This window comes from Cricetulus griseus, chromosome 4 (assembly GCF_003668045.3).
Source record: "Cricetulus griseus strain 17A/GY chromosome 4, alternate assembly CriGri-PICRH-1.0, whole genome shotgun sequence".
In the NCBI taxonomy this organism is placed as follows: domain Eukaryota; kingdom Metazoa; phylum Chordata; class Mammalia; order Rodentia; family Cricetidae; genus Cricetulus; species Cricetulus griseus.
The window spans coordinates 172,300,706-172,327,270 of record NC_048597.1 but is presented as its reverse complement, the minus strand read 5'-3'; the positions used below and the strand labels follow the sequence as shown (position 1 = coordinate 172,327,270).

The 26,565-nt window shown below is 44.0% G+C and overlaps 1 protein-coding gene across 1 annotated transcript in view; it reads right to left on the bottom strand.

Annotated features, from left to right (window-relative positions):
• Uaca (uveal autoantigen with coiled-coil domains and ankyrin repeats) overlaps positions 1-20,987 on the bottom strand; it is an 87,571-nt gene extending 66,584 nt beyond the window's left edge. Inside the window, exon 1 of the mRNA XM_027414837.2 lies at positions 20,797-20,987. Coding sequence (XP_027270638.1) covers positions 20,797-20,880 — 84 coding nt within the window. The 5' untranslated portion in view covers positions 20,881-20,987. The remainder of the gene's footprint in view (positions 1-20,796) is intronic.
• Between the last annotated feature and the right edge of the window lie 5,578 nt (positions 20,988-26,565).

Below are 26,565 nucleotides of genomic sequence, written 5' to 3'. Positions count from 1 at the left end.
ACTAATAATATTCCGGTGTTGTTAAGAGGTGTGGCTAGCTTCCATAACCACCGTATTATCGTTTTCTAGTCAGTGTTTTATAATATATATACATATACATGCACACATATATATTTTAAAGACTAGGTCTCATTAATGTAGCCATGGCTGACCTGGAACAAGATACATAAACCAGGCTGTCCTCCAATTCACAAGATCTTCCTGCCTCTGCCTCTGGATAATTATAGGCACGAGCTACCATGTGCCCAGACTTACTTTTTTTTTCAATTTCAAATTTAAGGAAAACATTTAATAATGATCAAATCTGAATTCCAGATAGTTGTGTGGTTTTATATTACTACTATTCTTAACAGTAGATCCATAGCTAAGTAGCCAATGGGATTCAGCATCCTGGAAGATTCGGCAAGCAGTGTTATAATGTATTTATATTAGCATATAATATACATTAAATTAGAGAGTTGCTTGCTGTTCCTTTAGACTTCACACCAGTGATGGGAAATATGAGTTTTTAAATAAACTTGTGTGTATATTATTTTAATCACCATCTCAACTGTTTTCATTACTTCAAGTGAAAATATATGTATATGCAAATGAACATTTTAAAAATAGTCTAGAAAAAAAGCAACATATTATCAAATGGCAGTAAACCTGGTAATAGCTCATATCGTCTTCTGATTTCTGCCCCCTGGACTACACTAATGACTAACTGATTTCCTGCTTCTCCCTTGACTCCATAGGTTAATTCTATACACTGTAAAATGTTTTTCTTTTTGTAAAAATGTTTAGATGTATATATTTCTTGCCTGCATGTATGTGTACCACGTGTGCCTGGTACAGATGGAGGGTCTCCTGGAACTAGAGTTATGGATAGCTGTGAGCCACATGTGGGAGCTGGGAAGGGAACTCAGATCCTCTGCAAGAGCAACTAGGGCTCCAAACAGCCGAGCCATTTCTCCAGCCTTGTAAAATGTTTTCTTTTTCTTTTTTTTATTTTTGGAGCCTGTCCTGGAACTCACTCTGTAGTCCAGGCTGGCCTTGAACTCACAGAGATCCTCCTGTCTCTGCCTCCTGAGTACTGGGATTAAATACATATGTGCCACCACCACCCAGCATATAATGTTTTCTTAAACCTAGCCCAAATCATGCTACTTCTTTGTTTAAAACCCTCTGGTAGCTAATATTCTTATCACTAATATTTACCTAAATCTCATAATTAAGAAATAATTGTACCAACTCAAGTTGTACACTGCTTTTTTAAGCTTTATTCTCTCTCTCTCTCTCTCTCTCTCTCTCTCTCTCTCTCTCTCTCTCTCTCTGTGTGTGTGTGTGTGTGTGTGTGTGTGTGTGTGTGTGTGTTGCATTGGGAGGCCAGAAGAGGGTGCTGGATCCTCTGGAGTGACAAGGGGCTATGAGCCACTTGGTGTGGGAACTAGAAATGAATTCTAGTTCTCTGGAAGAATAGCAAGTGCTCTTAACCACTGAGCCATCTTTCCTGCCCCAGGAATGTTAGTTTTAATTAGTAAGTTTCATGCAAAACTGAGGACAATAGCATTTCTTCCCTAAGCTTGGTCCTCTTAAAGGAGCATCCTCAGTTCTAAGCAGTCAGAAGCAAGCACAAGTATATTTCCCAAGTTAGAGCCAATGTAACCAAACTAAACTGCAGGACAGCCTTAGTACTTAAGTGAGACAATGAATTTTCTTGGGCGTACACACTACCACACCCTAAAGTGTCTGTAATAGGTTCTAAGTGCAGTTCCTTCCTCTTCCTGACTCAGTCTCACCCATAATGTGCAGCTAGAATGCAATCAATGCAGAGCAACCTCCCATTCCACATCCTCTGCTGGACACAGGGAAAAACCCATGAGCAATGGAGCTGACCTTACACTACAGTGACAAGAGGTACAGATTCTTTAACTCCTCCATGAAAGGGTCAACCTGAAATCATCCTTGCCAGCTGCCACTCATACCCCTACATGGCCTCTTTTTAAAATAGGTACAGGACTGTGCACCCCCTTTACCAACACTGGACAGTAAAGTCATCTCATCAGGGGCTAAAAAGACAGCTTAATGGATAAAGGCACTTGCAGCCAAGTCTTGGAACCTGAGTTCAATCTCCAGGACCCACATGGTGGAAGGAGAGACCCAACTTGTGCAAGTTGTCTTCTGACATGTGTCATATGGACTGACAGCATGTGAGCACATACATACCCACATATAAAATAAAAAGTATTTAATGTGCTAAAATGTGTTTAGAGATATCTCATTGGTAGACTAACGAACTGGCCCATGTTCTAGAATGCTATGTTTTTATTACCTACAGATTTTGACACCAATTATTGATAATTAAACAAAATTAAGTCATTCATAATGTCTTCAAATGTACCCCCAGCAAGTGCTTCATACATATAAATATGTATTTTCCTAGTGATAAATCTCCAAATAAAATTTCCAGCATTATATAAATGTTTATTTTATAATAATAATAAATGTTATTATAAATACATTATAGCAAGGAAATAGAAAATCTTTACATTTTTCTAACCCTGCCATACCCTCTCTGATCATCTGTGGGTCTGTCCAGGCCTTTGTCCGTGTGAAATATTTTCCTGACTCTTAGTTATCACTGTACCTTCTTCTACCCTGTTTTTTTCATTTAAAAGATTTCTTTTTCTTTACAGATCTCCCTATATACTCCCTATATTAATTTCCATGCTGTGTAACAAATCACTACAAATATGTAACGTTCACAGTCCTGTAGGTCGGAAGTCTGGGTGGACTGACCACACTCTCTGCCTCAGGTCTGGTCTCCTGATGGCTAAAAAGATGTAATGAGGAGGAACTTCTGTCTAGAAGAATCCACCGGGGCTCACTTGGTCACTGGCAGAACAGAGTCCTGAAGCTATAGAACGGAGGTCTTTGCCTCTTTACTAGCTGTGATCCAGGAAACTCTGTCAGCCACTTCAAGGCCACCTATATTCCCTGTCCCATGGTCCTGGCCATTATCAAGCCCATAAGAATAGTTCAACTCCTTCCTGCCCTTCACATCTCTCTGGCTTGCTGGTCTATTTTGAGGCAGGGAAGACTAGACTTCCTTTTACATGGAAAAGCATTCATTTATTTTTATGTACATGTGTGCATGTGTTTATGTGCACCTCGTGTGTGGAGGTGCCTGAGGCAAGAGGGGAACAAAATCTCCTAGAACTGGAATTACTGAGGGCATAGGGGGTGTGAGCCATGTGTGTGCTGGGACCAAACCAGGGTCCTCTGGGAGAACAGTAAGCACTCTTAACTGCTGAGCCATTTCTACAACCCCCTTTATTTAATTTTTATGTGTACAGGAGTATGTCTGTGTACTATGTACACATGTGCCAAGTGCCTGAGCTGGCCAAAAGAGGGATTCCTTGGAGCTGTAGTTACAGGCAGTTGTGATTCACCTGACATGGGTGCTGGGAACCAAAGCCAGGTCCTATGGAAGAGCAGCAAGTGCTTTTAACCATTGGGCTATCTCTCCATCCCCTGAATTGCTTTTTAAAGGACTGATGTAGTTAGAAGAGACCAACCTGGCTAATATCCCTTTAGGCTACACTAAAGTTGTTGTGATGGACCAGAGGGACTCAACTCAGGGGGCTGGGCACAAGAATTGGATACTGGGAAAAGCTGAGAATGTTAGTTTTGTGTTGGGCTGTCTTAAGTCTTTATTGTAAGCTCCCTATAATGGCTTTTTCCCTCCTGTTTTGTTTGTTTGTTTGTGTTGTTTTCTATGACTGAGCAAAATTGCCCAGCATGTGCCAACCAGACTTTTAGATAGTATCAGATCCATTCTTCCCTCACACCTGTCAGTCAGCAAGGCAGCCTGGCAGATAGGGACACTCTGATGTCACTGGGAATATTCCTTCAGTAAGGACCACAGCAAATGAAGTGTGACTCTTCCTCCAGGAGACCGCACCCAAGTCACAACCGGTCCAGACCACCCCAGAAGTCTGGGAAAGGCAACACCAAGCAAAGCAAGCCTCCATGAACTACAGATAACCCTGAAACAATTCTCCCTCAAACTGGAGGGAGAGCATTTCCTGAGTTACTCAGGAGAGGCCAGTGATTGGTGCCATTAATACTTCATCTGCATGCCCCACCTATGCTGTGCTTCCCATTTCACTTCTTTTTTGGAGTCAGCAGGAGACACCCTCCCACGCTGCCCTAGATATCAAAACATTCCACCCCAAAAATGGTTTCTGTGGAATGATTGCTTCTTGCCTGCTTGTGATTGCTATCCTAAATAGTGCAGGCCTAGCCAGTGACTCTATGCAGATGAGCCACAGGGACAGTGGATGAGACAGGGATCAACCTGGGCAAAGACAGCACAGTACAATACAGGACAGTAGAATGCAAAAGAAGGCAAGCGCCCACAGCCAAGACTGCCAAAGGCAGAGGTAGGAGAGACTGTAGACCACAGCCACTGGAAGGCTCCAAAAGGCTCAAGTCTTGAAAGCCAAAGATCCTGTATTGAAGTCTAGGGGCCGGGAGGAGGGGTGTCCCAACATCCTAAGCTAAGGGCTGAAATGCTGGCTGGCACTGACTGCTGCTGTTGATAGTTGCAGTGGAGGGGGTTTTAGCAAGTGCCAGCTGCTGGCAACTGTCATGTGGAGCAGTAAGCCTCAAACCCGGCACCCAGAGCAATGCAAGTCTGCAGTTTCAAGGCTTAAAACTACCAGCCTCTGAGTCTGTCAGCCCAGTCCATAAACCTTCATCTGAGTGGAGTTAAGAGACCTGAGCCTCTCACTGGGAAGGAAATGACTGGGAACCTTCACTCTGTCTGCAGTAGTGTGGCCCTACATCACTGCATTGCCATGAGCACATTTCCTTAGAGCATTCCAGGTCCTGAGTCGTAGGAATGAAAGTCTGGAATTCTGCCAGTCACCTTTGGATCACACCCTGGAGGCTACAGTCAAAAGTCACAAAGGTCACCTGGCCACAGCACTAGAAAATTTTAAGTTCTCTTTAAATCTTAAGACTTTATCAAATACATTAAAGAAATAGAATGTAAGGTTGTTTTAAAAACTGGAAAGGAATAGATTGGTCTGAATTTAAAAGGATGCTGGGGCAAATAGGAACATACATACATACATATATTCATTCATTCATTCATTCATTTATTTCTTTAAGGCAGGGTCTCATAGCTTCAAATGCACTATGTAGCCAAAGACAATTTAGAATTTCTGATGTTGTGGTTACAGGTGTGCATCCCAGCACTGGGATTACACATGGTGCTAGAAAAGGAGCCAAGAGTTCTATATCTGGACTGGCAGGCAGCAAGAAGAGAGACACTGGACCTGACTTGAGCATTTAAAACCCCAAAGTCTACCCCCAGTGACACACTTTCTCTAACAAGGCTACACCTCCTAATCCCTGTCAAGTAGCCCCACTCCCTAATGACCAAATGTTCAAATATATGAGCCTATGGGGGCCATTCCTATTCAAGCCACCACAAACACCTGCCATACAGTGGGTGGTAAATATGTGCTGCATGAAGACAGTATATGCTAGTAGACCATAAATACCATTACAGCTGTCAGGAGTTTCACCATTACACAGAGCTGCCAGTGAGAAGAAAGAAAAAGAAAAGAAAAGAAAAGAAAAGAAAAGAAAAGAAAAGAAAAGAAAAGAAAAGAAAAAGGAAAAAACCTACCGATACCAGGCTATGCTGCTCTAGATCCAGAGAGAGGCAGCATATGAAGGGGGCTGAGTAACAGTCCCCAGAAACAGGAAAATGTGCGGGTAGACAATAAGGAGCCCAGATTTTAAAAGAAACAAAAAGCTACAAGAATTGACTTTTGCTGAATGTTTTATGTGTGAATGTGCTGTGTATGCTATGTATGCATGTGTGTGCATGTGGGTGAAGACTGTGTGACATTGGGTGTCTCTCCTATGCATATGTGTGCATGTGGGTGGTGACGTTGGGTGTCTCTCCTATGCATATGTGTACATGTGGGTAGAGACAGTGGTGACGTTGGGTGTCTCTCCTCCATGGCCCTCCACCTTTATTTTTTGAGATGGGGTCCCTTGCTGAACCTAAAGCACATTGATTCAGCTAGGCTGGCTGGCCAGTTTGCTTCAGGGATCCCAGCATCTCGGCCTCAGTTACAGACACACTGCTCAGCATATTTCACCTGGGTGCTGGGGACCCAACACAGGTCCTCATGCTTGGCAGCAAGTGCCTCACCCACTGAGCAATCTTTGCTGAAATTACTATTCTCACAGTAACTATAATTTGAACACTGGCAAATCTACAAGCAGCTCCAATGACTCATTCTCAATAAAATGAGCCTGGATTGTGCCCATTAGTGTCAACCAGTTGAAAGAGCACATTGACAACTATGAATGACACCATGGAATGTGACACTCAGACGGTCCTAAGTATAAAACCCTTCACCAAATACAGTGCTCCATTCTGTGCTGAAAGTTAGCTGAGGGGAAAATGTGCCCTTTGTCACCTTTATGAACATTGTTCCATGTCAAGCGTGCTTTGTTCAACTAACCACTCAAACCTACTCTGCAGAGAAATAAAAATTATACTATTTTCATCTCATGGAACCAACATGAACAATGATTTGAATTGAAATCCTGGAGACCTTTCCCTTGTGCATCTAGGCCGTGAACTTCACTCTTTACCTCAGGGTGTGCGCTCCATTTTCTACTTCCAGAACCGAGCCAATCAAGGCCTCAGACAAACCTGACAAAAAATGAACAGCTGACAGATTAGCAGTCAATGCTTAAATCTCTCTACATACTGCTGCTCAGCTTCCAAAATGCTTTCTTTTGCAAACGTTAAAATGTCTGGCCATGTACAAGATAAACATGTGAAGCTCACCAAGCTAAAGTGCTTTGTCCTGGATCCAAGTGTTTTGGCGCAGCGCTGAGACCAAAAGCAAAATTTCCACAAACAAAAAAAGCAAAGTAGGGGCAAACAAGATGGCTCAGCAGTTAAAAGCTTTGTTGATTTGCAGAGAACCTGGGTTCAATTTCCAGCACCTATATGGCGGCTCACCACCACCCTATCTCCCAGGCACTTGTGGGGTACACATTCATACACATAAAGCAAATCTTTAAAAGAGCAGAGTAATAGGATAATTTATATCAAAGAAAAATTTATTTTTCTAAAAATCCTACTTAAACCAACAGAAAATGAGCTACTGTTGGGTAAAATTATAAACTAGAAAATGTATTTTAATGGTCAAAATATGAGGCACAATAATCTCATTTCCAGAATCATGTGAGCAATTCTGAATATTTCAATAGTTTATTGTAGCTATTTGAAAATAACATTATATCCTTAAATGTGAGCCTGACTAATCTTAAAGAAAAAAGACTCCAAAAAAATCAAGTTTTAGACATTTAGAGACATACACTGAAATTTTTTTGTTTATATTCCCTAGGCAACACACACACACACACACACACACACACACACACACACACACACACACACACACACACACACACACACACACACACACAGAGGTAAATAAATCTTGAAAACAAAAAAAGCCAGGTAGTGCCATGTACATCTCTAACCCGCAGGCCGGGGAGGGCAGGTCGTTTGCTACTAGAACAATGAGTTCTAAGTTCAGTGAGAGACCCAGAACCAAAACACAAGGTGTGTAACCTCATGGAAAGACAGCCAACATCAACTCTGGTGCACATGAGCACATACATGAGAATATATCCATGCACCACACAGAGACACACACAATACATCAGCCCACACACCGGAAAGCATTTACTTATCATGGAGTGAAGGGACAGAGCCTCTGAGAGTGGTGTTTATATGGCTCTCAGGCAACAGTCTCCTGGAGATTCCATCTGGAGCTTCAGATCATTCAGGGTGAGCAGGAATGGGGTCTGGAGCATGAGGTTAGAAATAAAACAAAACAGGCCCCACAGGAACCAACCTCACACATAGCCTGAGGTCACATGCTTGACACCGACTCCCTCCTCTCACTAGTCCCTGTCAGTAACCATGTCTGCTCCCAACAGACACCCTGTAGCTTCTGGAACCACCAGCAGCACCCTTTCACCTGATGGCCAACACATAGCTTCCTGTCTAAATGGGAATCCTAGTATTTATAGTAAGGGAATCAATATAAAACATATTACTAATTAGCATGAGTATTACACAGGTATGACAAAAAATATCCACACCATGCCTTAACATGGCTAGACTCAACTATAGCCTTAGAGAGGAAAATTCACTATGTCTTCAAATTCTTATTTAGATCACCCTTATACTTCCTTGTCTTTGAGTTGTAGTTTCACACAGCACATTACACTGGAGATATATAAGATGTCCTGTTTTGTTTTTTCTTAAAGATTTTATGTATATGGATGTTTTGTCTGTCTGCATATATGTCTTTACACTGCATGTGTGCAACGCTCACAAAGGCTAGAAAAGGGTACCAGATCCTCTGAAACTGAAGTTTCAGGAATTCTGAACTGCCATATGGGTTCTAGTGCCCAGGCCTCCTGGAAGAATAGCCAATGCTCTTAACTGATATGCCATTTCTCCAAGTGAAGCTGTTGTATTCTTAAGTGGCATGTGCTGTAGTATTTTGCTGAAATATAATCTACAACTTCCTATCAAATGGTTCAGTGAAAGATATCAGTATATAAACTCTCTATATTTTATATACATACTCAAATGTAGAGTAAATATAGCCAGGGCTTTGAGATGGCTCAGCATGTAAAGGCACTTGGTGCCAAACCTGATGACTTGAGTTCAATCCCTTAAACCCATGTGGAAGGAGAAAACTACCTCCTTCAAGTACACACACACACACACACACACACACACACACACACACACACACACACAATGCAAAACAAAATTTAAGAGAAAATATGATCAAACATCAGCTTCTGATTCTAATGGGTAGACTCACCTAGTACACTATGCTAATCTCTTGAATTGTGTTACAATTTTCCATCAAAAAAATGAGAGAAATCAGTCACATATCTGCTGAAATTCTGTGCTTACAGTGATTGTTAGCCTAGCAAGTTCAGGTGCCAGGGGTATTTTCCAAACTCCAACAGTGCACTGTGCCATTCATCCCAACTGACTATAGATAAGAATATTTAAACAACCAACAAGGCAGCTAATGCTTGGAGATACGCAAGCAGAGGCCTCTACCCCTGCTAAGAGCATAATTACCAGGCAGTCACAGACTAGCTTCAAACATGGCACTTGTGGGAACCTCTCAGGCTAGGAATTCGTGAGATTCTGACAATCTGTTGACTGATGGACTTTGGCAGGTCACTTGTGTGGGTCTTAGGTGTGATGTCTCTCCAGTCTCTCCAGACCTGCATGCTCTAGACCCTTGCCAGCTCCAGCCTGCACAGCTGCAGCTGCTAGGAACTGCTTCAAGCTTGACCTTCTCATATCTGTTCCAACCAGAGCTTCCACAGAAACCCCACGTGAACATGGGACTCCCACCTCTGCATTCACAGTGCAAGCCCAACTCTCTATTTTAAATATATATAAATATATAAATATATATATATACATATATATGTTTGTATGGATAGATAGATGGATGGACATATGTAATATATAGATAAATATTCATGTGTATTTTGCCTGCATGTATGCCTATGCACCCCATGAATGCCAGGAAAAATGCCCATGGAGCCAGAAGAGGTTGCTGGATCTCCTGAGTTTGGAGCTATAGACATTTGTGAGCTGTCACATGAGTGAAGATGAAAACTGAGCAGCCAGTGCTCTTAACAACTGATTCATCTCTCCAGCCCCAAGTGTGATACTCTTAAAGATGACATTTTTAAGATACTTGACTTCCTCTTCATGCCTACTTCCCACCCAACCTCCTGGATATTATTCTAGGATCCAACAATGCTGAGCTGCCAATCTAGGCACCAGCTTCCTCCCTCCACTCTACTTCTCTCTATGCCTCTGCCTCTCCCTCTGAATGGATTTTGCCCATTTCCTGGATGGCTTCCACCAACCTCTTTTGAGCTTCAGATTAAGCAGCTCACTCAGCAGATTGGTCGTTGCCAAGGGACAGTGGAAGAGAAAGTGGGAAGAGACTGCTTAATGGGTGTGTGGCTTCCTTCTGGGGAGAGGGACATAACTAAGTAGATAAAAGTGGCATTTGATAGCATTGTAAGTGCACTGAGAGTCAGTGAACAATTCACTTCATGATAGACAACTGACTGACTCCAAACTCCCCATGCCTCAGCCCCACCCTGGATCAATAGTTTGCACGGTGTCAAACACTCCCTATTAGTCCAGTAGCTTGCACTGTATCCCACACTCCCTATTGGGTCAGTAGCATCATATCATACACCTACTACTTTTATATTGATAGAGCTCCTCCACAAAGCGGAGAGCCTCTCATCTCCCAGTGCTCAAGCTAGGAGACTGAATGCTCCAGAAATATTACTTTCCTATCATTGATAAACAGAGACTGCAGTCATCTCTCTCTGAGCAGCTACCAGAGGCAGATGTGGATGAATTTTAGAAATCTAGGCTAAATAAGAGCCTACAAAGTGCTCGTATTCTTTAGGAATGAAAAGATCGAAAAGACTTCTGTGTATGCACAAATGGGAAGCAATAGTACCAAGTTGGGGCAGCTGATGACTGTGACAAGGTCTCTCAAGGAGGCAGCCACAGGACAGCAGTCAGGAATATAGTCAAGCACTGATTGTACCTTATCTCATTTCATCCTCCCAACTGCTTGGTGAAACACAGTTATTGTCTTCCATTTCCAAATTCAAGAACAAATATATTCAAGTAGTTTGTCAAAGGTCATGAAACCAACTACCAGGAGTGGTAAGACTCAGCTCAAGCCGCCCAGGCTTCAGCACCTGCTCCTGGAGCAGCAGCAGCAGCAGCAGCAGCAGCAGCAGCGTGTGTGTTGTGTGTGTGTGTGTGTGTGTGTGTGTGTGTGTGTGTGTGTGTGTGTGTGTGTGTGTGTGTGTGTGTGTTGCCACTTCCCACCATCCAGGACTTCCAGCAGCTTTGGCCCACAATAGGCCTTTGCTAAGACTGAAAAGTTCTTCATTGCCCTCCTTACCTACTTGTCCATTACCATGATTGTTGCTTATATTTTGCAGTGGGTTTGTTTGTTGGTTGGCTGATTGGCTAACTGGCTGGTTGGTTTTTTAAAAAAGTTAAAAGCACTTCCTGCTCTTGCAAAGGACCAAGTTCAATTCCCAGCACGCACAATGGTGGCTCACAATAACTCCAGCTCCAAGGCATGCAGTGCTTCTGGCTGCCTCAGCCACCTAAGCTCACAAGCACATACCCATAGACATACATAGTTAAAATTAATAAAATTAAAATCTCATTTTTAAAAAATCTGTCAAAAACAAAAATGAATCAAAAAAGCTATCACAGTTATAAGATCTCTTGCTAGGAAATGGTTCCAGCAGGAGGCTCAGGAGTTGAAAGCCAGCCATCACTAAGAGACCAGGGTTAGCTAGATAAGACTCAGTCAAAACCCTCATACAGCAATAGCAAGTGTTTCACTATGGTCCCTCCCAAACTCACTAGTGTTTCTGCTTTACCAGACCCACCCTCAGGTTCCTCCACTCAAGATTCACTTTCAAAATACCCCAACCTCTGCTGAATAGCTCCCCTGCAATGAGAAAACCAAGAAACAACCAAATAAAGAAGGAAGAATATTATACTCTTACCAGTTTACAAAGCATTTCTGTGGGGCTAACCGTAGCTCAGTGGCTAGGGCATCTGCATGGCATGTGTGGAGAAGGAGAGGGGGTGGAGAAGGAGGAAGAGGAGGCCTCCACCAGGAAGCACAGCATCTCAGTTGGCTTTCTACTGTTGTAATTAAACTCTATGACTATAAGCAACTTTGGAAAGGAAGAGGTTCACTTGGCTTATACTCCAGATTACAGCCCATCACTGGGGGGAAGTCAGGGTAGTAACTCAGGCAGGAACCTAGTGACAGGAACCTGGAGATAGGAGCTGAAGCAGGGACCATAGAGGAATACTACTCACTGGCCTGTTCCCCATGGCTTGCTCTTGCTTTCTTATACAGCCTAGGACCACCTGCCCAGGGGTGGCCCTGCCCACAGTAGGCTGGGTGCTCCTGCATCAATTATTAGTCAAGAAAATGCCCCCACAGACTTGCCCACAGGCCACTCTGAGGGAAGTATTTCTCAGTTGAGGCTCCCTCATCTCAGATGACTGCAGCTGGTGCCCAGTTGACAGAAACGAAGCAGCGCACTCACAGATTCTCTACTGGCTTTCTCCTTTATTCTGCCCAGACCCCAGCCATAGGATGGTACCATCCACACTCACTTGGATTTTCTCCCTCAGTCCTCTCTGAAATGCCTTCATGAGCACACCAGAGGCATGCCTCACAAAACTCCTAGGTGATTCTAACACAGTCATGTTGACAATAATTATGCACTGCACACATATGAAAAGGAACGCCTGACTAAAAAGAAAATGTCAGTCTTAACAATTGATTAACACAGTCAAAATAAGTCATCTCTTATTTTGTATGCCTTTTACACACACACACACACACACACACACACACACACACACACACACACACACACTGTTCTTATGCCTTGAAGGCCATTCAAATTGTTAAGCTTCCGATCTTTCCTCTGACCCCACCCTACCCATCTGTGGTCCTACAGCAATCTATACAGACCTCTTGTGAAGAGACGGTGTTTGAGGCTGTGTGCAGGCGTGTGCATTTTCCCATGTGCGTGTGTGGAAAGCAGATGACCACCTCAGTTGACCTTCCTCAGGGGCCTTCCACCTAGTTGCCTGAAAGAGAGGCTCTCAGAGATTTTGGACTCACCAAGCAGGCTGTGCTGGCTGGTCTGCAAGCCCCAGAGCTCGCCTTGGCTCCACCTCCTAGTGATGTGATTACAAGCATGTGCCATGACACTGGGGTAGAAAAATCAAATTCAGGTCTTTGTGTTTGCAGGGCACCTTAAGCCATCTCCTCAGCCCCTGATTTATACAGACCTCTATCATAGTTCTCATATTATTTCTCGCTTCAAATTCTTGGAGGCTGTTACTAGATCTTTATTATAGAAACTTTAGTGAAGGAAAAATAAGGATGTGATTGCTCCAAGGTATGGTTGAGGAGAAGGTTTAATGTAGATATGAGGGAGAATTTAGCCAAAGGCATCTGGAAGGGTCCAGACTGAACATGGCCAGCAGACTGAACTAGGCCATAGGGACTGGGGGGGGGTGAGACTGGAGAGATGGGGGGCAAACAGACCAAGGGGCCAAGAGAGCACATAGCCAAAATGGCTGAGATACACAGGAAAGAGAGGCTGGGAGGTAGAAACCCAGGCTCTAGGAGGGAACGGTTTGGGGTAGGGGGTGGGGTGAGAAATGCTGGAAGGAGCCACAGGAACTAAGTGAGGCTTGTCCTAGGTTTCTTTGAGAGCTAACTTTTAGGATATTTGCTAAATTCAATAAGGCCATTAAAGCAAATGCATTGTGAGCACCAAGCTACAGCTATGAACTCATGACTAATCCTATTCAACTGTATCCTCTCTCACCACCCTAGGATATTCTGAAGTAAGTCCCAGACTTCCTATCATTTCATCTGTCAGTGCTCTTCTAAATATTCCACTGAGAGATATTCTTCATAACAGTCCCATCACAGTCACACTGAAACCTGTTGAATAATTCCATGTTGAGTTTATAACTGCTGGTTCCGTTTCCACAATTGTCTTAGTAGCTTGTATATTTTACAGCTATTTATCCAGAGGGTCAGAAGAGTCCACCATTTCAATTGGGTAATGGCTTCTAAACCCTTCACTCTCCTGGGATCTCTAGGTTAGTTCTCCATCTCTTCCCACTTACAAAAAATCTGTATCATCTTAGAGTTTCCCACAACCAGACTTTGGTGGCTACTTCCCGGGTTCCTCTTCTGTATTTCTAAAAGCACCAGTTATGAATATGAAGGGCTTCCATGTTTGGGGGTGGCTTTTCTTACAAAAACAATTATGTGGCAAGGATCATGAATAAATGATGTCTGTCTTTCTTTATTGAGACACTGGTAGCCTCTAATGGTCTCTGGGGCCAGACTCTCAATCCATTAACTCATTCAGAGCTGTAAAACCCTAGAATCTGAACCCCATTGCCCTTTCCTCATTCATTAGCTAGAACAGAACCTGTGACATACTAGTTCAGCCCTGCTTCATTTATTGTAGGAGCTTCTTTCCCCTTTTAGTGATTCTGTTATGCTGAGATATAGTTCACACAGGGAAAGAAGTCTTTCTTTTCCCGAGCTTCAAAGAATGCATCCATGCCCAAGCATCTTCCAAAGGTAACTAATGGTTTCTATTCTAAATCATTACTAGAGTGCAGCCCATTGACATTATCTTTATTGATGCTTACTTAAAAGGTCCCATCCCTGCTGGGGAGGAGGGCCTCTTCACTGTGGTTTCAAAGTCCAATCTTTGATAGCAGCATTCTTCCATACAGTATGAAAAGTGATTACAGGCTTTGCTTTCTCTACCCCTGCCTTGCAATTGTCTAGTTCTCTAAAGAGGGTATAATTCTTAACCCATTATTGAGCCCAATTTATGTTTTCCATAGTTTTAAGACTAGTTAATGTGCCTGTGAGGCTGGAAAGATGGCTCAGTGGTTAAGAGCTTATCTTGCAAGCCTGGGGACCTAAATTTGAGCTCCCAAATCTATTTAGAAAGGCAGAATAGCATTTGCTTGTAATCCCAGCCCTAGGAAAGTGGAAGCAAGAAGCCTGTTGGGACTTGCTGACTACCAGAGCTAGCTTAAATGATGCACTTCAGCAAATATGAGTCCTTGTCTCAAAGGTATGTTCCTGAAGATGACATCTAAGTTGTCCTCTGTCCTCCACATGCATGAGCACACACACTCACACATGTACCCTCACATATGTGAACACACACAAATGCATAAACTTAAAAAATAAAATAAGTCAGGAGGTGGTGGTGCACATCTTTAATCCCCACACTCTGGAGGCAGAGGCAGGCAGATCTCTGAGTTTGAGGCCAGCCTGGTCTACAGAGCGAGTTCCAGGACAGTCCCCAAAGCTACAGAGAAACGCTGTCTTGAAAAACCAAAATAAATAAAATAAGGTGACTATTCCAGTTTCTAACCTAATATGGGGGGGTGTATATGATGCATAATAAGGTAATTAAAATCCTAAACTATCACTCAAGTCTGTGGACTATGTGGGAAAAAGACATGAAGTGGGGAGGGAGACATATTGAAGGAGGGAGACATACTGAGAAGATGTGGCAGAGTTGAAGGGATGAGTAGGAGTGAATGTGACTGAGATACATTGTATACATGTATGAAATTTTCAAAGAATACATACACACTGGTTTTGTAGAGAATGTAAATTTGGTTCCCAACATTCACGTAGGATGACTCACAACTACCTGTAATCCATCCAGCTCCATTGTGTCTGATGCCCCCTTGAGGCTCTGAGAGCACCTGCACTTGAATGTGCAACACACACACACACACACACACACACACACACACACACACACACACAGAGAGAGAGAGAGAGAGAGAGAGAGAGAGAGAGAGAGAGGGGGGGGCACATATAATTAAAAGTAAATCTTAAAAATAAAATTTAAAAAACTTGAGCACTCACTGAACACTGTAGAGAGAAGACAGCATAAGCTTTCAGTTTGGATGTACATCCATTTCCAAGTGAACCTGATACATACAGCCTTAAGACTAAAGTTGAAGTATAAAAAGAGAACTCTTCGGGTGCATGTACCCAGCATCAAATATGAAAGTCAGAGGACAACCTAGGATGTCATTCCTCAGGAGCAACAGTCCCCTTGTTCTGAGACAGGGTCTCTGACTGGCCTAAAGTTCTGAAACAGGCTAGCACTGCAAGTCAGCACTGCCCAGAGATCTTCCAATCTCCGCCTCTCTGCAATGGGACTATAAGCACATGGCACCACACCAGCTTTTCCCACCAGGTTCTGGGACTCTGGGTCCTCATGCCTGTAAAGCAAGCATTTTCCTAACTGAGCCATCTCCATAACCTCAAAAAAGAAGTCTCTTCATTTGTAACCTCCCTCCTGGGGCCACAAAGAAATAACACAGGATAACAATAAGAAGCTGTCTAAACAAAGCATTAATTAGGTAAACGTTTTTAATTAAGGGTTGGGCTCTTCAATAACAACAGTAAACTGTGCTTAGTAACTTATCCCGAGTTTAGAATAAGTGTAACAATTTGTGCTCTTAATTGTTCACATGATCCCAAGTCACCGAAGTAATAACATTATCATCATATGGAACACACTCAAATCCTGGGGTCTAAAACTTGAAGCCTTCATTCTCAGAACCACAACTAAAACAAACTCATGCTTAAACCTTTATGCTTTCAATACATAGGATCTAATATCCCTGGTGGGAACAAAAAGTGAGTCTGGGCTTTTGTTTGTTTGTTTTTCCCCCAGTTGCTCTATTTGAAACTTTAATCCTTTAGAAACATCAGTATTTTTGTCGGGTGCAAAGATTAACAAGATGCTTCAGAAGAGGTTTCATTAACTTATAAAAATCCACTGTTCTATGTAACAAGCAGAGAAAGAGCAGAAAAATGGCGATTACATTCAAGAACTTAATAAAGCAGGCTGCAGTTCAGCAGTTAAAAACACTTGATGCTCTTGCAGGGGATCCAACTTCAGATCCCAGCACCTATATGAGATGTTCATAACTCCAGTTCCAGGGGATCTGACACTCTCTTCTGGCCTCTACAGGCAACACACACACACACACACACACACACACACACACACACACACACAATTTTTTAAAAGGAGCTTAATAAGTTACAACAATAAGTATAGGTGTGATTTAAAGGGGAGAGCCCTGCCAGAAACTGCTTACAATATTTGTTTGCAACACCTCTACTTCACCTTGAAATACAGTCCCTTAATTTTATTGCTCAAACATCCTAATCTTAACTCCTCAAAAACAAGCAAGCCTACTATTACTGTACATCATATAACTGACATCGATTTGATATAATACTTCCAGTCATTTAATGATCCCACTGGGAATATAAAGCTACAATTTAGCAATTAAGAATAAATGTATTCAGGTGTGGCAGCTTACACCTGTTCATTCAACATTTGTGAGGTTGAGGCAGGGGGACCTCCATGAATTTGAGGCCTGCCTGGAATATACAACGAGTTCCCAGACAGCCTGGGATATCAAGTGGGATCTCATCTCAAAGCAAATAAATATAACACAAAGATTTCCAAGTTTGTGGTTAGTAGATGCAGCTATCTGCAAATCTGAGCAGTAGAAGATCAGCCTCCAAATATATACTAGCAGCCAGGAGGTGGTGATACACACCTTTAATGTCAGCACTGGGGAGGCAGAGACAGAAGGATCTCTGAGTATAGATTAGCCTGGTCAAAAGAGTGAGTCCCACAACAGCCAGGGATATGCAGAGAAACTCTGTCTTGAAAGACAAACAAACAAACAAAAAAATCAAATATATACTACCAATGTTTACCTCTGTGAAGTGTCCTTATTTATATTTGTATGAACACATTCTCATTTACTGAACTCTACATCCCTTGATCTTGATTTAAGTAACACTGGGGCTGTGTTAGTTAAGCTTACTTCTACATATAACCATAGCTTCACAGGGGATGACGGTGCTGTGCTACACACACCATTATAAAATACTCACATGTCTACATCTCTCAGTGTGTGGCTCAGCTAGTTAAGCTGTGATATAAGCAAAGACAGCTATGTTATAAACATATCAAAGTTGTTCAGAGTAAGTTATGGTGATTGCCATGAAAATTAAATGAGCATTTCAAGACTCACATTAGGAGACTTGAAACTTGGAAAGGGAGAGAGGAAAAGGAAACCAAGCTGTACAGCCTCTTACATTACAGGGAATAAATGTTTAAAAATGAGACTGAGCAAGGCAGGGTGGCCGACACCTCTAATCCCAGAAGTCTGGGAGACAGAGGCAGGAGGGTCTGTGAGGTGAGGCTAGCCTGGTCTATGTAGTGAGTTCCAGGGCAGCCAGGGCTACAAAGTGAGACCCTGACTAAAGAAATGGAATAAAACTAAGAAAGAAAAATGCACACCAAAAGAAATTTTGGAGGGTTCTGTTGTTCAAGACTGTAGCTTGAGAGGACTAACATGTAACATAAAGTCACAAAATCAAAGGTTAAATAGTATACAAACAACCACTTTCTGCATAGGGAATGCTAATGCCATCAAGAATCACAACAAATAGCCAAGAATTCATCTTAGATGTTTATGTGAAAGGTCTGGGCTTCCTGGACATGAAGTACATACAAAAATCAATCACAACACACACAAAAGGTAGAACAGACAAACTGTTCCTAGCAAAGAGGCAAGGGGCTCCGAAGGACACAAAAAGAGGATCAAGTAAGTTCACTTACTAGGGAAATACAGATCTAAAGTATCCTGAAGGTCTGTGAGACTCAGTACATAAAGAAGCTTGCCACCAAGCCTGACCTGAGTTAGTCGTCCCTTGACCTCTACACACTGTGGCACATATGTGCCAATACACAAGCAAATACACACACACACACACACACACACACACACACACACACACACACACACAAATAACATGCAATTAAAAATTAAAGTACCCTGAGACACTGTATCTTACCTATCAGACATTTCTCTGCTTTTTCTATAAAGTGTGTGTGTGTGTGTGTGTGTGTGTGTGTGTGTGTGTGTGTGTGTGTGTGCATACCTGCTGGGATGTACTTCTTCTGGAGGGGCATGAAGGCAAATAATAGCCTCAGTGGCTTCTGAAGAAGGTGGGGCTGAAGGACAAAGATGAGAGACTGACAATCTGTTGAAATTAATTTTGTTCCTGGTAGACATTAAGTCATGTGCTGGATCTATTCAGAAAGGTTTGTGGGCAAAAAGAGAGATGAAGAGAGGGGTTCTGTCAGAATAATATGAACACAAGCACACTCATGTACACATACATATATTATGTATATAATAGATTCTGGGTTATACACACTATAAAGCTATAAGGTCTGTCCTTCCTGTTCACCCACATTATCCTACCGATCGATGCTTGGCTGGCTTCTACTAGGATCATATCCAGCTACTTTCATTTTAAAACTCCTACAAAACAGATTCTGTGCTTTAACAAACTGAGAAATGTGTGTTGCTTCAGAGAGGTTTTTGCACAATGCATTTAGCTTTTATGACTTTAAGAAATGGCAGAATGCTCAGTTTAGTGCATGCTAAAGTGAAACTCAAGAGATTCATGTTCCAAGTGCTTTTAGCCAGTGTGTATACTGAGAACACCAGCAGCAGCTACAACCTCTGGGCTTCCAGAAAATGGGAGTGAAAAGAAGGGACACAAACCTCCAAGTAGGAACATAAATCCTTGGTGCAAACCAACCTGGGAGAAACAGTTGCAAGACTGGGGAAAGGGGATCTTCAGCTAGTGCATGGAAGAAGCTGATCTGTAACCATGGCTACCTCCAATACACTACCGTTTTCCTGCCAAATATTTTTAAGTCAAGAAGAAAAAAGAAAACTTTTTTCCTGTGAATTTTCAAAACATGTCCAGGTACAATCAAACATCAAAGACCAAGCATCTGAATCAATTATCCCCCCCCACACACACACACCCTTTGTTTGTTTGTTTTTGAGACAGGTTCTCATATAATCCAAGCTAGACTCCAACTCCCTGTATAGCCCAGACTAGCCTTGAACTCGTGATCCTCCTGCCTCTGCCTCCCAAGTGCTGGGATTACAAACAGGCAATACCACACCCAGACTCCGAATCATTTTTCCTATTTTTTTAAGTCTAGTTTCTTCCATTTCCTTAAGACCAACTAAACTACTACTAAAGGTAATCCTTCAGAAAGACACTGATCTGAATTAATCCAAAACCCGGCACAAATTAATTTGTATTCTCATAAAAAGCATACAATCCCTCAGTGAAATCTGTATAAAATTACAGAGGTCCATTTTAATTACGACCACCAGGTAAGCGGGCAGCTTGCACATCCCATCTCCTCTGTGTTTGTAAGATTTTTTTTTTAACTAGAACGTCCTTAATAACAGAATTTTGATGATACGGCCATTCTAACCTGCCAAATTATCCAAGTTCCAACATCTGCAGTCAGGATGTTTCCCAAGATTTCTGTTCTCTCTGCCAACTCACAGAGAAGCCACACAGCTCCATTTCCCTCCACCCGCACACTGAGGCCAGGCTTCATTCAGCTCGGCACCCATGTCCCGCACCCACCTGCCCCACAGGTGGGGTTTACTCTGCCAACAGGACCTTCCCGACTTGGCCATCCCCAGGGTTAAACACAAGCGGGGCTTTGTCTGCATTTGAGATCCCTATTCTCGCGCAGCCTGGCTGAGAACCAGACTTCCCCTGTGACAGCCTCAGCGGAGGACATTCAACGTCTCTCCCAACTCCGGCAGGGCTAGAAGCCGCGGAGCCAGGCGAGTCCGGAGTCCGCGCGGGGCGGGGCGGGGCGGCATCGGCACCGGCACCGGCACCGGGTGGAAGACCGGGACCACCTGGACCCCGGTACCGCGGGCACCGAGCTCGATGGGGACACGCGAAGAACAGAGCTGCACCACGGGAGGACAGATGCGGGTCCCCGCCGCGGAAAGAGAAGGGAATGGGTGTACCCCGCAAAAGTCAAAGTAAGAAGGGGACCTGGGGCTCCTCCGAGAAGCTCAGCTCCTCGGTGAGGGGCGCAGCAGGAAGGGTCCCCGCCTCATGCGCTACTCACCGTGCTGGCCACCGCGGTGGGCGATGAGGGCGACGTGGGGACGGGAGCGTCCTGCCTCCACAGCCGGGACTTGAGGCTCTTCATGGCCACAGCTCTCAGGGTCCCGGTCCCCACCCGGCTGCTGACTGCGAGCGCGAGAGCGGGAGCAGCGGACGCCCTGGAGCGCGCCGGGCCCGCCCCACCTGCCACCTGGGGCCCTGGGGCCCTCGCTCAACACGGTCCCTCCGGCAGCCAATCGGGCCCGGTGTCTGGCTAGGGTGGGGTCGGCCCCGACCAATTGGAAATCGGGAAGGGGGCGGGACTTCCCTTTTAAACTTCATAACACCCTTCCTTTCCCCTCTGGAGGAAAAGTTAGGGAACTTCAGCTGTGCAGCCCGCGGAGGGAGTTGGGCTGCTGGGGGAGCAGAGGCGCCGCGCTGGCTCCTGGCCTGTGGTACCTGCACACTTGGGTGGTCTAAGGTTAGAGAGATCCAGCCTAGACTGGTTCTTATCTCCCCAGGCTCCCTCTTCTTCCCATTCACTAGCCCTTTACCGGATAAAATTTTCCTTCCTCCTGTCAGGAAGGAAGCTCACCTACACACAAACCACCTTTCAAGCAACTTCCCATTGAGGATCTTCATGAGGACACGAACCCTGGGACCACAAATCTCACAGCCAAACACATGGGGAACACTGGGACAAACAAGCTTGTAAGAAAAAGGAGCTGATTGGGCAGATGGCACAGTTAACAGACTGGGGGCAGTGGATGTGCTTGGAGAAGATGGCTTAGCGGTTAGAGTACCGGCTGTTCTTGTGGAGGAGCTGGGTTCAATTCTCAAGACCTCACAAACATCTTTAGCCCCAGTCCCAGGAGAGCTTGATACCCTCTTGTAGCCTCCGTGGGCGGTGTACTCTTAGATTTAATAGTATAATTCAAGGCAAGTGTCAATGTATTGTTGTGGAGAGAGAGATGAAAAGGGGTGCCATCAATAAAGCTTCACTTGTAGCCAAAGCGATAAAAGAAATTGTCCAAGACGATTTGGAGGAGGAAGTTAGGGATAGATGTCACTGAAACGTCTTGTATATGAAATTCTCAAAGAATAAATGTAGAATATTACATTTTAAGAGTGCCGTGTCCTTTTCGTGGATGCACAGACATAAATATTCAAGGCATCAATCAGTTCATCCAACTCAGAAGTCTGAATTACTGAAAACCATCTAAGGGTGGAAAGAAGACACTGTCTGGTGACCAACAGCCAGTAATGTCCTGTTAACAGGATGGCTTCAAGAATTGTCCTAGAGAGATTTCCCCAGCCAAATGGCTTATTCTCACATACATGCACATGAAAAGACAAACAGCCTGTGATTCTCACAAAGGCTCTATTTTTCCTTCTCCAAGGGTGGTTTCTTTTTTCAGCTTTCTCTCAGAATGGCTCTAGGTTTTATTCCAAAACTACGAGAAAATCTTCAGAGCTCTCCTCAGAGCCCCTTAGTCCTCAGCAGAAGTCAGTAACAAGCACCTGAGAAGATGGTTAGTTTTCTCTTGGTTAGACTTAGGGATTCTTGCCTCCCCTCCCTGTAAAGATGCACAGCTGTTCTGACTTAGCTGACATTGGTCCAACTGTCTGTGGGTGGTAGGTTCCTGTCTTCACCGCTGCAGAGAAAGCCAGCATTATCTCATGCTGGACTCCAGAGGAGCTTCCCAGCCATTGTCCCAGTTCCCGGTTCTCACCCTGTCCATCACAAGTGACTAAATGATGGCTCATCCTGGTTGTCAGTTTGACACACCTGGGGAGAGTCAACCTCAGCTGAGGAATTGCCCCCATCATACTAGCATGCAAGCATGTCTGTGGGGCATTTTCTTGATTCCTAGTTGACCAAGGAGGGCCTGGCCTATGGTGAGCAGTATCATACCTAGGCAGGTGGGCCTGAGCTGTATAAGAAAGGTAGAATACACAAGCCTGAAAGCAAGCCAGTAAGTAGAGCTCCTCCATGGCCTCTGTTTCAGTTTCCACCTCCGGATTTTTACCTTTAGTTCCTGCCTTGACCTTCCCCAATGATGGACTATAACTTGTAAGTCAAATAAACGTTTTCTCCCCCAACTTGGTTTTCCACAGAATGCAAACTGTAAAACTAACCATTAACAAAAAGGCTTACACAGGAACCTTTGCTGGAAACTCCTTTGGTGGAATATCCCAGTGGTAGGGTGTGATTGTATCCCAGCATTTGGGATGGTGTGTTAGTTACATTTTTATTGCTGATAAAACATCATAAGCAAGGCAACTTATAGAAGAAAGCATTTATTGGGGGCATATGGCTCCAGAGGGCTGGAGTCTGTGATAGTATAGCAGAGGTATCAGGCAGCAGGTAGACCTAAAGTCTGGGGCAGCAACTGAGAACTCAGAACTTGACGCAAAAAGCTAATTCAGATGGCTAGAGTCTTGAAACCTCCTCTAATCATGCCCCCGGAGGCATGCTTCCTCCTCCAGCAAGACCACACTTCCTAATCCTCCCTCAAATTGCCACCAAATGGGGACCACATATTCAAATATCTGAGACTTATGGGTGACATCTCACTCAAACTGCCACAGATGACTAAGGCTGGAGAATTGTGAGATCAAGGCCAGGCACATGGCAAGATACTGTTAAAGAAGGAGTGATGGGGGCAGGAGAGAAGGGGATTAGAAAAAAAGAGGAGGAGAAAAAACTAAAGACTAAATGGAAACACAAACAGGAACCCTTCAGCAACTTGTGAATAAAATCTGACTACTTGGCACCCAAGGTTCTACAGCATGGACTAAGGCTTTTCTTCACCTGGCACTGGGCGCTTCAGTCAGGGCCCATGGCTCCCAGTGTTCACATCTTCAGAAAGACTAAGCACTCTTCTAACAAACCTGTCTGCATTGTCCTGACAACATTCTGTTCTCTGAGGGTGGCTGGAAAGGACTGAAAGTACAGGAGTGCCCTGAAGGGCTGCACCCCCTTAAGTACGTGCCTGTCACACAACCAGTGTACTCAGTTTGTCACAATTCAGGGACTTGTACACTCTTGGGTGTTAGTTTCTTAGCTTGCTTATTTGTTTTGAGGCCAGTTTTGATATGTAGGCCAGACTGGCCAAGAACTCACCATCTTCCTGCCTCTGTCTCCTGAGCACTAGGATTACAGACATCATGCTCCACCACACCCAGCTCGCTGGGCTACGCTTCAATTAAAAGGTGATTTTAAAAAATAAAGCAGGAGTCCTTCCCAAGTATGTTCCTCTAACAATAGCTTCCCTGATTGCACAACTGGGAGCAGTCCACCCCTCCTCGGACCCCACCCTTCTGCATAGTCACTGTGACTCTCCCACAACACTGCTGTTGACCTTCATTCCTTAACATAAGAAATAACATCATTTTAATATGTATTTTTGTGCATTGTGTGCACATACATGGGTGGCAGGGATGTGCAGTGTGTGGAGGCCAGAAGTCAACATCAGGTATCTTCTTTGGTCATTCTTCACATTTTTTGTTTCAAGGAAGGGTCTCTCACTGAACCTCGGGCCCTGTGATTCAGCCAAACTACAAAGCTCTGGGAATCTGCCCATCTCCACCTCCCAGAGCTGGGATCACAGCTCATAACCTGTACAGCTTTCTACATTTTCTACATAGGTACTTAACCCACTGAGTCTTCTCCCCAGCCCCAGCAGCCATATATTTGAGTGTTCTGGAATGCTAATATAATGGATATTCAATAAATACTTCTGAATGGATTGACCTGTTGTTTGTGCTTTTGGAGTGAATTGTGGTTGTTCTTCCTGAGTTTCCAGGTGCCGTTTAATTGGGACCCTCTCAGATGTTGAACACAGTTGGAATAGTCTGGGGAGCAGGACTGTGTTGCTGTTCAAATACTCAATACCTATGGTAGGGACTTGAGATGTGTGCCCTGTCTCTTCATTCTGGTCCCCTGACTGAATCTTATATGTGTTGCCGTCAGTAGCATGTCTCCCCCGCAAAATTGGCTGTCAAGTTAATTGTGGCCTTACTCTCTACTGGTGTCTCCTGGAACGTCCAAGTTATTGTAGCCTGGGTGACTGGCTTCTTTTTGTTTGTTACTGGATAAAGCAAAGGAAACAGACACAGCCACAAGTATAGTTTGCATCAGGCTCCAAAAATGTTGGGCAAGTTATTTTTATGAACTGTCTGCATGATGTCCGAATGGTGTCTATGTCCAGTCGCCTTTTTTGATTCTTCCAGTCTAGAAACTTGATAGCTGATGTCTGCTCATTCTCTTTTGAGAGCAACTAAGTAGAGAGCGACACACTGAATGTGTGGCCCAGCTTTCTGTGCTGGTCTAGTGGCACCCTGTGTGAAGTCAAGCCATATAGCAGCATTTAGCCAGACAGGCTTAGTTTGATTTGGTTCATTATTCTCACTTTACAAAAATTGTTTTATCATCTCTTCAGAGAACACTTAAATAGATTTTCTTTCTTGCCATACTGAATCTACAGAAGTCAGTTCTAGGTTTTGCTTTCATTTTTCTTTTGAGCAACATATGAAAACAGAAAAGACAACACACTTGAAACTTTTTTTTAGTTATGTGTAGGTGTGTATGTCCATGTATGCAGGTGCCCAAGGAATCTAGAAGAGGGAATCAGATCTCCTAGAGTTGCAACTACAGATGGTTGTGAGCTGTACAGCCTGGGTGCTAGGAACTGAACTTGGGCTCTCTGGAAGAGCAGCAAGGCCTCTTAACCACAAAGCCATCTCTCTGGCCCCCCAGTGATGCACTTTAAAAAGTGATTTTGTAGCCAGGTGGTAGTGGTGAACGTCTTTAATTCCAGCACTCAGGAGGCAGAGGCAGACAGATCTCTGAATCCAAGGCCAACCTGGTTTACAGAGCGAATTCCAGGACAGCCAAGACTACACAGAAAAACCGTATCTCAGAAAAAATAAAGTGTTTTAGTATGTCACAGTACACACACACGTGATGGTGGTGGTGGTGGTGGTGGTGGTGGTGGTGGTGGTGGTGGTGGTAGTGGTGTGTCTACATAAGCAACAACCTAACAATTGTGTCAACACTACAGAGGGTTCACACTGCCTTAGTACCCTATTTCTTTGACCTGTCAAGAAATGTGTATATTAGACCATGAAACAAAGCTACCCTACAAAGCTCAATCAGGTGTCTACTTCCTAAAAGGTACAGCAGGGTTGCAGATGTGACCCATGTTCAGAGAGGGAAACATTTAGAAGATAAGCCTGCAAGGAGAGAACAGCCCAAGGTTGGATAACCATCCTTCGAAAGGGCATGAGTGAGAAGCAGAACCAGGTAGGACAGGATAGTCAGGGTACCTGCAACACACACACACACACACACACACACACACACACACACACACGAAGAGAGCATAAGCAAAAGATGCTCAGATGACAGAGATGGTTTCTCTGGAGGAGGGAAGCAAACAACAAACAGAGTAAACCTAACCTTCACATCTCAAGCACGCCTCTCCAAACAGGACCAATGTCCTCCAAGCAAGCCTCAGGCATCACATATCCAGGGACTGCCTCGGTGATCCTATCCAATGGCGCCAGTCAACAACCTAATGTCCAGCCCCAATGGCCAGGACATCTTTCATCCTCTTCTAGTTATGATGCCACGTCAGATAGCTGGCAAAGCCCCCCAGGCACGGGGTCATGAAGAAGGAAACCTGATGCAGATCTCCATCCCAGAATGAGAGCCCCAAGGCAGTTCTCACACCCTCCTCCCTCACTACACTCAAAACTAAAATCCATTGCATAAGTGAGCTTTAAA